We start from the raw sequence: 12,393 nt of genomic DNA, 5'->3' as shown, positions 1-12,393 counted from the left end.
TCTAAATTTCAGTTCAGTGATCATTTTGTAGTGTATTAAAATATGGAGAACAAAATGATTAACATTTGAAGTAATCAGTTACTGCTCCTTATTTCCTCTTACATCAGTCAGGTCATATTGTACCTACTGTAATTTTCTCTTTTGCCACATGATTTTATATGGGCTTTAAACTTAAACTGCTGTAACAGTCTGATGAACATTATATTGTCTAATATGACACTGTAATAAAGTTGAGTGACTGTTGCACCTTCTTTGATTTCCTTATTTGAAGCATCCCTGCTACATTTCTCATTTCCAGTATTTTATATCTCTCATCCATAATTATACCCTAAAAGTGACTACTAGGAAAAGAAATGACATATAAACACAATGATCATGAATCCGCTTTTGTTAATGATTGAACAGAGTTAAGAGACGGTGACGAGACAGATTTGAGATCACAGATAAGATACTCAGACTCAATGGGCAAAGGTTCTTAGGGGGATCTCCAGAACCTTTCATATCACAGCAGGATCAGATTATTCAGATACCTGAGGTGTGAGGATGGTGACTTTAAGGAAACAATATGCGGTGGACAGATCTGTGTACTCTGAGGACAGCTTTGCTGAAGAACATGAGAAAGTCTACAGGCTGCACAAAACCATCCTGGACCATTTGAAAGAGTATCTGACGTAAGGACCCCAGTCTTTGATTTGAATGAACTTAATTTTATCTTAACTCACACTCTCTTTTTTAAAGAAATTTTTTGGCCTTTGCAAGCTTTATTTTTGATAGAGACAGCTGAACAGTGACAGGAATGTGGGGAGATAGAGATGGGGAATGACATGCAGCAAAGGGCTGCAGGTCAGATTCAAACCCTGGGCTGCTGCTGCTGAGCCTTCGTACATGGGCCAGATGGACTACCAACTGAGCTAATAGACATCCCCTTAACTCACACTCTTGATTTTAAGTGTTACTTATTTTGATACAAACTTTGATGAAATTGTGTGAAAATTGCAAACTTTAGTGCACAAAGTGCAAGAGTGTTTCATTTCTGTTAAATCCAGCTGTGACTCAAAACGCGCCAAGAATGCAGTGCTGTCACTTCTACCCATCATCGGATGGATGAGGATCTACAGAGTTAAAGAGTGGCTGCTGGGTGATGTGGTGTCTGGGATCAGCACTGGGCTGGTGGCTATTATGCAAGGTAAGGAACAGGACGGAGTAAGCCTGAGTGTATGGCTGCAGAATCCAAACTTTGTTGGTGCGTTCAAAGGAACCAATATCACTGAATAAGAAAGACTGTGGCCATCGTTCTATAAGAAAAATGTTGAGTTAGTTAAGTGCATCTATCATCCAGAGCTCCTCTTTTATTTTTACTGTACTGTATTATCACAGAATATTGCCCAAAAATCACAGTCTTAGGAACACTGTGTATGAATGAAACAGATTCTTACTCTCGCCAAGGGTCAAGGATCAAGGATAACTTTATTATGGTAAATTTCTTGTAAAGTCAGCAGTAACCATATAACCATCAGAGAGACAATATAAAGATCACATTGAGTTATTTAAAATAGCAGCACAAAACAAGGTGTTTGTTTGTTTCAAAGTGGCCCTGCATCTTAACAGAATCTATCTGTGGCCAGGCAGAGGAAACTGAAATCCTTAAACAGAGGGCAGCTAGGATCAGCTGTCTATTTAGTTTTGAATAGGAAGATGTCCAAGAAGAACAAGTTGCACCAGTCAGTGAATTCTGCCACTACAGGACCAGGGTCATCACTGCTAAAACAATGATCGTTTGCACAATGATTGTAAAGGGGCGCACCCCTGGGATGGTCTAGTAGAGCAAAAAACGCTGTGATAAAGCCTGTTAACCTGCATCTGATGCAACCTTCCAGTTAAGACACCCTTCAGGAATCATATCTGACCAAGATCAATGTGTAACCGCGCCAGAATGTGAGGCTGGATACAATAAAGAAATCCATAAAAACTAGTCACACAAAAGATTCTTTCAGGTGATTATACACTAATGAAAACATAGTTATAAATATTATATTCCATTTCTGCCACATTCTGTAAATAGAGTCCTCTAAGTCTGACACACTGGATCTTTAAAGATGACTGGACAGTTCATCTTTGATAAGATATAATTATACTTATTGTACGGCTGCTTGTAACATTTTGCATTTGAGAAATTTGGCATAAGATAACATAAAACTTTATTAATCACAGTACTGAAAGGTAAACAGACTGTACTTATATAACGCCTTTCTAGTCTTCTGACCACTTAAAGAGCTTTTACACTACATATCTCATTCACACACTGTTGGCATTAGCTGCCATGCAAGGTGCCAACTGCTCATCAGTTTTAGGAGCTAACCATTCATACACATTCACACACTGATGGCGCAGCCTTCGGGAGCAACCTCCGATCATCTGATTAGTGGACGACCTGCTCTACAGCCGCCACAAGAGCACATCGTATAGGGTTAGGCTTAGGGGTTAAGTAAGCTTGATAAACCTGTGTATTCATTATGAGCATCTACTAAAGGACAATGAACTAAATACAATATATAGTATTCATAAGTAATAACTATTCAGCTTTGTACCCAGAGCAATAAAGTTAGATGATGATCAATATTTTGGCTAATTATCAGCTATTAATATTGATTTTTAGTTTAGACAGTTGATGTGATAATATGATGCAGTTTGTCAGATTGCATAAAGATGTGTAGTGTAGTTGTTTACGCTGGTTATCTGAAGTAACACATTTGAATTCAACATGATTCCCAAAGACTGTATCAGAACTTTTTTTTTCTACTTTCTAAACTAAATACAGACTCACAGAGCTGCTCGTAGACTTTGGCAGTAGGTTCTTCTTGTTTTGGTCATACGTTGCCATTCAAAGATTGGATTCGATTAGACTGTACTTCATTCATCCTAAAACGGGGAAATTGACTTGTTACAGCAGCAGAGCTGTAATATACAGTACAGAATTAAGGTAGAAAGGGCAAAACACAACAAACAGACAGAAGTATTTTATAACCTACACAATAAAGCAAAAGAACAAAACAAGTACTGAAGGTAAAAGTGGCATGATATAAATGATATTGTAAGGTAAAATAACCATGATATAAAAATATTGCAATGTAAAGTAACCATGATATAAATAATAATGCAAAAGTAAAGTGACCATGATATAATATTACAAAAACAAGAAAGGGATAATTAATTAGCTTCTTTCAGGTCATTTACGGAAGCTTTTTCTTTGTTTCATTTGTTTTTACCAACATATTGGGCATGAAAAGTATCTTCATAAATAAATCTTCATTCTGTGTTTCTTGTGTCACTCAGGACTGGCCTTTTCTCTGCTGGCCGGGCTGCCTCCAAGCTATGGCCTCTACACAGCTTTCTTCCCCATGCTAACATACTTCTTCCTGGGTACTTCAAGACACATATCTATAGGTATGTCAACTTCTCTAAAACAACACAACACAATAACTTGACTTTCCAAACCGAGCTAGAGAATCATAATAGAAGGTCTGCCAAAGTGATTTGGCCTGAATTTAAATCTTTTTGAAAACTGTGCTTTGGAACAAGACTAAGAATACTTTTAAACATATCACTTAAAGATATCTGTTTGGAAAAGTTATGAATGTTAGCAATTTTACATGAGCAGATAAAATTGGATATGACATGGCTTAACAGTGTCTTCCCACCCCTCCACACCCACATTCATGCAGGCTCCTTCCCAGTCCTAAGTCTGATGGTGGGAGCTGTGGTAACCCGTCTGGTCCCAGAGAAAGGACCAGCAGCCAACATCACCGGCTTTGAGGGCCTGACCCCAGATCAGCAAAGAGTCGTGGTGGCATCCTCTGTGACTTTTCTCATGGGGATTTTCCAGGTATGATTCTGTCTTCGGTGATCAGTGATTGTCCATGTTCTAGGTAGGGTTTTCAAACCAAGCTTCTTTTCCCTTCATTTTTCTGTCCCATGCAGCTTGCCATGGGTGTTCTGCAAGTGGGCTTCATTGTTGTGTACCTGTCTGACACTCTGGTGTCTGGCTTTACCACAGCAGCTGCCGTCCACATCCTGGTGTCTCAGCTCAAGTTTGTGTTGGGGCTGGAAGTCCCAGGCATCAGTGGTCCACTCTCTGTCATCTATGTGAGTCCAAAATGTATCTGTGGTTGTGGTATTGTCACTGCCAGCAGTCAGTTAGCCTAGCTTAGCACAAAGACTGGAAAAGATAAGAAAACTACATTTAAAACAAACTAATTAACATGTTGGACCTTGTTTGTGTAATCTGGGTTTTAGACAATAGTTTTTGTTCATGAAAAAGAGTTGACACTATTTTTGAGCACTGGATATGTTTTTTTTAAATCTCATGGTTTGCCTTGCTAAGGTTTGATGTAAAACTATATAAATATCTAATTGTGATCAAATTGCAGGGTAAAGTGTGTTTGCTTCTTTTGCGCAGACCCTAGAGAAAGTCTTTGTCCAGATCACCTCTACCAACATCTGTGACCTGGTGATGTCCATATTGATCATGTTGGCGGTGTATGTTGTGAAGGAGCTGAATGACATATACAAAGCCAAGCTGCCTGTCCCCATCCCCATAGAAGTTATCACGGTGAGAGAAACTTTCAAGGAAGATATCTATCTTTTTAACTACATTGCGTGCCGGTGTGGTGTTGAAAATCCTCACTAGTTGTGGCATTCAAAGAAGCTCTGATTCCTGGTATTTGACAGTTGTTTGTCATCAAGCATTGCATCCATAAACTGTTCATGTTCATGAAGAACTCCAATAGGTGCCAATGTTTACACTGTAACTCTCAGGTCTTTTCTGTTCACACAGACTGTCATAGCTTGTGGAGCGTCCTATGGCTTCAACTTTGAGGAAAGATTTGGTGTTGAAGTTGTTGGCAAAATGGTTACTGGGTAAGTTTCAAGTTCTGTATCAGTATATGTCGAAATCAAGGTGGCTGCTGTGTTGTCAGGTCATTTAGACATAGTTGTGAAAGAAATACACCTTAATTAAGTAAAAGTATGAACATCATGTAAATGTAATGGACTTGAAATTCATGTCAATAAAAAAGTGTTGTTCTGCAAAACTGAGTGACATTACACACACTGTTACATTATTAGATTGTTGATACTTATGTATCATTGTCTAAGCAGTATTGTACTAGTCTATTGTACTAATCTATTGAGCTAATTTTGTCTACTATTGTACATATTTTATATGGAATTATAATTATACTAAATAAAGCTCTGTACTTAACTATTTTCCATCAGATTCCTTAGCTAAATACATGATTAACCACAATAATCTTTTAGGTATGAGTCTCCCATTGCACCCAATATGGAAATCTTCCAGGAGAGTGCTGTGGAGGCCTTTCCTATAGCCATTGTGGGGTTTGCTGTTGCTTTCTCTGTGGCCAAAGTCTACTCTATCAAACATGATTACACCATTGATGGAAACCAGGTGAGCTACATATATTACCACTATCTAGGAGTTAAGTAAAGTTAATTGGTTACTGATACTAAGCCAGGATTTTGGTTATGAAGGTCAAAATACTGGCTTAGTATCAGCTTGTATTGAATTTCTTCTATCACGAGGTTGGATGTGTAAAAAGCAGTGCAAACAGAATCACTTAAGTCAAAACAAAGGTAACCTTTCGTTTCTAGAGAGGTGACTTTGCCTTGTTTCCTCCCCAGGAACTCATAGCATTTGGGGTGAGCAACATGTTTGGTGCAAGCTTCAGGTCGTTTGCAGCCAGCACAGCACTCTCCAGGACAGCTGTGCAGGAGAGCTCAGGAGGTAAAACACAGGTCAGACAATAGATATCATCATTTACAGCATCTGTTTCCTGCATCACAAACTTTTACTAGGTTGCTACACACAGATATGTTTGCCTCCAAATGGATTTATTATAATCTTGCTTTACAGTCTGGTTTATATTACATTTTTTTCCCTTATTGGCGTGTTAAAATGAAACAATAACTTTTTTTACAAATGCAGATTGCAGGGCTGATCTCAGCCATGATGGCGATGATTGTAACTGTAGCACTTGGCTTCCTGCTGGAGCCGCTTCCCAGGGTGAGTCCTCTCCTCTGTAATGTTACAGTTTCTGCCAACATGTTTATGCTTCTTATATGAAGAGAGAATTTGATTTGAATTGTTTCCAGAAAGCTCAGTTGTAATTGTGTATCCATAGGTCAAAGTTATGTTTTTTTTTGCTTTTAATATTAATATTTGACTTCAATATAGTCTGTCCTGGGTGCCTTGGTCATCGTCAACCTGAAGGGCATGCTGATGCAGTTCAGAGAAATCCCGTACTTGTGGAGGAGAGACAAACCAGACTGTGTAGGTGTTCAAAATTTCTTATGGATTACTGCCAAGTATTTACATGGCCCAGTCGATTCTCTTCAAGTGTTTGACCTCAGGTGTTTGTGCTTGCAGGTGGTGTGGGTGCTCACATGTCTAGGTGCCATCCTGCTGGGACTGGATCTTGGTCTGGCAGTAGGTTTGGGTGTGGAGCTGCTCACCGTTGTCTTCAGGACTCAATTGTAATGACTGATATTTACATGTGATGTTAGTTTCTTAATGTGCAAACTCACTGCAAAAATTAAATAATGAGAAAATCGTTGATTTACTGTAGTGGATGAAAAATGTCATCAATACCCCAAATGTAGTAACTATGAACCATGTAACCATGTAATGTCAACCACCTGACCTACACAGACAAATATTTATGTTCTTCCTTCTTTCCATCCTCCTTTATGTGTTTCTAGCCCCCGCTGCTCTGTCTTGGCTAACATCATAGGGACCGACCTCTACAGAGATCGTAAAGATTACCTGCATGTAAGTCTGTTCAAAATCGAATAAACATACCATCAGACATGTGACTCAAGTCATTTGGTCCAAGTCTCAATGAAGCCCCTTATGCAAGTCAACTCAAGTTAAGTCAAGTCAAAGGCTATGTCAAGTTAAGTCCTTAGTTAGGGCAAGTCAAGTCTCTTTTTTATTGACTGTTGTCAAGCTAAAGTTAGTTAGCTATAGAGTTGTGAGAAAACAGATTGTATTTGGCTAATGTTTGTGAACATCAGCCATCACTGCCCCATACCTATCCAAATGATGAATCATCAAAACATGACGATGCCATTCCCAGTGTATGCTTGCATACTGGGTAACGTTAAACAGACAGTTGTGATGTCAACATTAACAACATTGAACATTTTCTATATTTAATATTTAAAATGAAAGCATACAATGAACACAGACAGGTCATTGGAGACATCATGCCTCAAATCAAGTCACAGTTCTAACTTTTCAAATTCGCAAGTCATGAAAACAGTAACTGGAATTGACTCCAGTCCAAGTCCACAGCTCTGCCTTCCACTGTTGAATGGTTTCAGTTCATGTCGCAACCTCCATCTGAATCACCTGTGTTTTATCATGATGTTTTGTCCTCAGATATTTGAACCAAATGGAGTAACAATCTTCAGGATACCCTCGCCTATCTTCTTTGGCAACATCGAGTTCTTCAAGGACAAGCTCATAGAAGCTGTACGTTCGACACATCTACCCTCTCCTCTGCTTCAGTTTGCTTTCTCAGAAAATGGATGTCTATAAACATAATGCCAACACTTGGTGATTCCAGGTGGGGTTCAACCCGTTGAGAATTTTGAGGAAGAGGAACAAGGCACTCAGGAAAATCAAGAAACTGATGCAGAAAAAGAATGAGGTGAGACCTCAGGTACACTAGAAACTACTGCACCAGTTAATGCTTCAAATTGTTCTTCCAAAAAGCTTTAAGCCTCCTTTCCCACACCTGTCCAACAGAAAGATATGAATGATTTATCCACCCAGACGACTGATGAGCCCGGCATGACCATGGAAGAGCTTCCCGTTGACATCAGGGTTCCCAAAGTGGACCTACACAGCTTGATCCTAGACTTCTCAGCTGTCACCTTCCTGGACATCTCCGCTCTGAAGGGACTCAAAATGGTACAGTCATTTGTGTGCGCATCAAATGTTTTCAGTGCATTTAGGTCTTAGAAGACCAGCAAACACTCACATTCAAAAAGCTGGAATTTGACATTTTTGTTTAAAAATTCACTGGATTTTTCAGTTGTTATTAGTCTTCTTTTGATCAACTAATTGATTAATTTTATCATCTCTAAATAACACTTGAGTTCCTTGTGCTTGTGTGTTTCACAATAAAAATCACATTAAAAGCCTTCCTGTGGTTCACCGACAGAAATCTTTTTAGTTTAAAGCAGCATCAGCAAGAAATGTTTGCAACACAGCAATGACCGCTTCCGTGGTATGAAAAGTCCTAATGATAACGACAAACTTTGATCTGATTTTGATCTGCTGTGACATTTTGAGTTTAAGACTTCTACATTTTTCATATAAAAACCCTGATTTCTTTCCAGGTGCTCAGAGACTTCATCCGGATTGATGTGGATGTTTACATTGTTGCTTGTGATGGTAAGTCTCATTAGTCTTTCTCAAAGCACAACAGAATCCAGAATCCAAGAATCAGTGATGACGTGCACTGAGCATGACGTGCACTGGTCATGAAAACCCATACCGTGCTCCTCATGTGTTGACAGTGTACATCCTGGAGAAACTACACAGCTGTATGTTCTTTGATGATGAGATTCGGACCTCCATGTTCTTCCCGACCCTTCATGACGCCATGCTTCATGTGCTTGAAAAACACAAGGAAGGCACAAGTAAAGCCAGGGCGGTAAGAAAAATGATCTATATACAATTCTTTCCCTATTAGGCTTTATGAAATATGGAGGTAAAAATATCATGTTTAGCCACAGGGTGACACCAGAGGAAAGGTCATGGGGTGATTATAATCAACAATTTCACTGCCTTATTAAAAATAGATAATTAAATAAAAACAAATAGAAATGTAGATACATAGAATCTAATAAAATACAGTTCATATTGTAATACTGTATCTTCTTTTTATGTATGCCTTTACTGTATGCCCTTTATGCATGTTTAAGGGACACATAGCTCTATTGTATTTCAGTGTTGTCCAGAAGAGGGCAATGTAGATTTTGCATTTCCAACCTTTCATAGAGGAGCTTACAGTTTCATCCTCTGGGAAGCATGAATGTGCTCACAAATTTCAATGCCAGTAGCTATTTCTTGTGTAAATTTATTGAGCCTTTCAAACGGCAATGCGAAAGTACACACCATAAGGTCACTGAAACTTGGATATTCACAGCAGATTTTATGGCAAGCTCATAGTTGCTCTGGAGATATTTTGATTTTGACCAGAGTGTACATGGGCCGACGGTCTGATCACTGCCATCCTTAAGCCTCATGGCAAACAGTGTGAGAGCACTGTAGCAGTGAGTTAGAAACAGTTCTTCTGAGATAAAGGCATAACTCTGACCCTGATTCTCATACACTTTCAAGACAGATTGTTAGGTTAAGTTGCTTTTTACAGTAATGCATTTCAATCATATCTCTTCTACAGCTGTTACATTAACTGGGGATGCTGTAGAATCAGGTCTAGACATATTGAAATTACATATCGAAGTTAAATGTATGGAGAACAATTTTATGCAAAACCAAAACCAGAAAACTTAAGGATTTTTAATGGAGTAGAAACTGTAAGCTTATGTGTCATATTGTGTTTTCTGTTCCTGTCCAATTTTAAAGCTCATTTTATTTTTATTTTGCAGATAATAGATACCCAACTCTAGAAGAGCAACTGTCTCCAGGAACATCCTTTCAAAACGACCATTAAACTGCAGACAACATAAAAGTTCTGTTCAATATACTGTACCACTTTAATCTTCTGTTCTCACCACACTACCACAACAATAATATTATGCAATAATATATTATGCAATATTTCATATATTTAATATTCCTGCACTGCATTGTATAAATTAGGGTTGCACATCTCTCTGTGATAAATGATTCAATACGCATCTAGATACACAGGTTACGATATGACTCAAAAACAATGTACTTTTATTACAGACCGACCATTTGATTTGATTCTACGGTTATTATTTATTGTAGATATTTTATAAAATAAAGAAGCCAATTCTATGAAAGTGACTATCTTACAGTACAATACAATATTTTACATTGTTGCTTTACGGCACTGGCAAAAATAAATTTTTTTAAATGAACAACAACAAAATCCCATGTCAATGTATTTATTTTTAGACATGGACCAAACAAAGTCTGGGTGAATCAACATCATTTGTTGGAGAGAATACGGTGGATCAACGCACTGCGAACGGGCCCGGGGGATTTTCCCAAAAGTGTGTGATGCCGCCAACCGATTCCAAGTCTCGCAATACTCAATCCATGACTCTACAACCGATTAATCTAGGAATTCATGGCAAATTTGCATCGATTGAGGAGGCTGCTACCGATGCAGCCATATCTCTCACTTGTTAAACCGAATATCCGGTCGCATTGGTTTATCGTTCACAACCCTAGTATAAATAGACTGCTGAGTTTTATTTTGAAATGTCCAGTCTTGTCATTGGACACTGGCATTTTCAAGATTAAATGAGAATACAAACATTTTTAACAGAGGGCATTTTCATTGGGTGACATCTAGATGTTTAAAATTAGCCCCACACTTCACTGCACAGCTTTCCAAAATGATGAAGACTTTTTGGTAAAGATTTTGAGATGAAGTGTAAGAATAAGCGTTTTCTACACTAACGCTGAGCAAAAATACCCAAAGAAGACAAACAGCTGCCAAAGTATCCTGATAAACCAGCACCAACACCATGAAAACTGGACAATTTTTAGAAAAGACCATGTTTGGACGTGCATTTCTAAGAATTACTACCTTAACCTGAAGACATGAGCATTAAAAGAACCGGATACAACCAAGGAGACGACAAAATGGCTTAAAAATTTGGTTATTGCAAAGTGTCTATCATTAAATGTGTTTTATGATGTTAAATACAATTGTTCTTTATAACCTCCAGAGCAAAGTGGTTATTGTTCACCAGTTGTAATATCACAACAAAGATGAGATGCAGATCTGCTGTTAAAAATTTATTGAGACATAGTTGGCGTCCTTCAATGTACAGTACATATGCGTGAAATCAGCTGACATATATACAGAAATATTTACCATACACTATTAAAAAAAAAAGAAAAAGGGACATTCCTGTTCTTCTCCAAGTCTATTGTATGTTCAGCGGGAAGTTCAGTACACTTAACTAAAATGTGCAGCACACACACATTTGCTTTGGGGCAGTTTTATCAAAATGAAAGTTACATCCTGTAACCCTGAGGTCTACTATCACATTATTCAGACGAGTGGTGTGGAACAGAATGACAGACATTTGCCCATTCATTCATTCAGTTGGCAGTTACTGATAATAAGGCCGATAGCGGCCCTGATCTGGGTGGTGCGGTCCAGGCATCTGGCCCTGGGGAGGAGGGCCCTGCATACGTGGTGGTGGGGGGCCTCTCGGAGCGGGCCACATCCCAGGGCTGAGCCCTCCAGGCTGGCTGAACGGGGGACTGAGGGTGCCCTGGTCTTCAGGAAACTGCTGCATGGAGTTGGGGTTGTAGTGATGGGGTGGAGGGGCATTGACAGGGGGACCACTGTGCTGTGGTGGAGGTCCTGGGGGAGGGTGGTTCATATAGGGCGGCATCTGGCCCATGATGTGCCCTGGTGGTGGAGTGATGGGCGGGGGAGCTGTGGACATGGGGGGAGGAGGGGCTTGGTTGTACACCATGTGTGGTGTCCCAGAGCCCTGAGGAGGATGCTGCATGGGGTGGCTAATAGGAGGAGGTGGCGGAGGTGGAGGGCCGAAGTGCTGCTGCGGTGGTGCCATCATGTGGTGGGAGTGAGACACTACGGGTGGCTGGCCGGGATATTCCCCGGGGTGGTGGTGGGGTGGCTGAGCAGGGCCTGGCCCACCAGAGTGGGGCTCCCGAGAGGAAGAGGAGTCATCTTGGATAGGCACGGTGATGAGATTGCTGTGTTTGCGAGTTGTTACCGTGGAGATGCGGAATGTCTCAGGGGTTGGGGTCGGGGGTTCGTGAACGGAGGGCGGGGGCGGCTGGCTGTAGGGGTCGTGACCACCGTGCTGGAGCGGGTTGGGGAGGTGAACGTGGTTCTTGGGTAAATGAGGTGGAGGCACACGGAACCGATCAGGGACCTCGGTGGGGGGTAGGTGAACGGGCTCCTGCCGGCCAGCGGATGACTTGGCTGCTCTCATGTGGCGGTGGTTGACATGGGCCTGTAGGTCCCGCTGGGACAGGTAGGTGCGCTTACATCCCGGCACGACGCTGCACATGTAGAGGGAACCGCGCTGGCACTGCTCGATGCGCTGCACTGGGTCTGTGCAGTTGTACAAAGTTAGGCTGAAAACACAGAGTGAGAAGTTCAG

At 40.4% G+C, this 12,393-nt stretch overlaps 2 protein-coding genes across 4 annotated transcripts in view; one reads left to right on the top strand and one right to left on the bottom strand.

Moving 5' to 3' along the window:
* The first annotated feature begins 536 nt into the window (after positions 1-536).
* LOC104923767 (chloride anion exchanger) lies at positions 537-11,184 on the top strand. Its single transcript, XM_010736948.3, has 19 exons — positions 537-671; positions 1,047-1,186; positions 3,334-3,444; positions 3,723-3,883; positions 3,979-4,143; positions 4,457-4,609; positions 4,835-4,917; positions 5,317-5,464; positions 5,698-5,811; positions 6,002-6,079; positions 6,251-6,346; positions 6,443-6,549; positions 6,775-6,844; positions 7,457-7,549; positions 7,644-7,727; positions 7,826-7,990; positions 8,422-8,476; positions 8,602-8,738; positions 9,697-11,184. Exons 1-19 carry the CDS (start codon positions 544-546, stop codon positions 9,715-9,717), a joined length of 2,109 nt encoding a protein of 702 aa, XP_010735250.3. The 5' UTR covers positions 537-543; the 3' UTR covers positions 9,718-11,184.
* Positions 11,032-12,393, bottom strand: part of cbll1 (Cbl proto-oncogene-like 1, E3 ubiquitin protein ligase) — a 4,456-nt gene continuing 3,094 nt past the window's right edge. For all 3 annotated transcript variants that reach the window (XM_010736926.3, XM_010736925.3, XM_010736927.3), the window contains exon 6: positions 11,032-12,367. In XM_010736926.3, the coding sequence (XP_010735228.3) occupies positions 11,365-12,367 (1,003 nt within the window). In that variant the 3' untranslated portion in view covers positions 11,032-11,364. The remainder of the gene's footprint in view (positions 12,368-12,393) is intronic.

Source organism: Larimichthys crocea, chromosome XX (genome assembly GCF_000972845.2).
Source record: "Larimichthys crocea isolate SSNF chromosome XX, L_crocea_2.0, whole genome shotgun sequence".
Lineage (NCBI taxonomy): Eukaryota > Metazoa > Chordata > Actinopteri > Sciaenidae > Larimichthys > Larimichthys crocea.
This window is presented reverse-complemented; position numbering and strand designations above follow the sequence as displayed.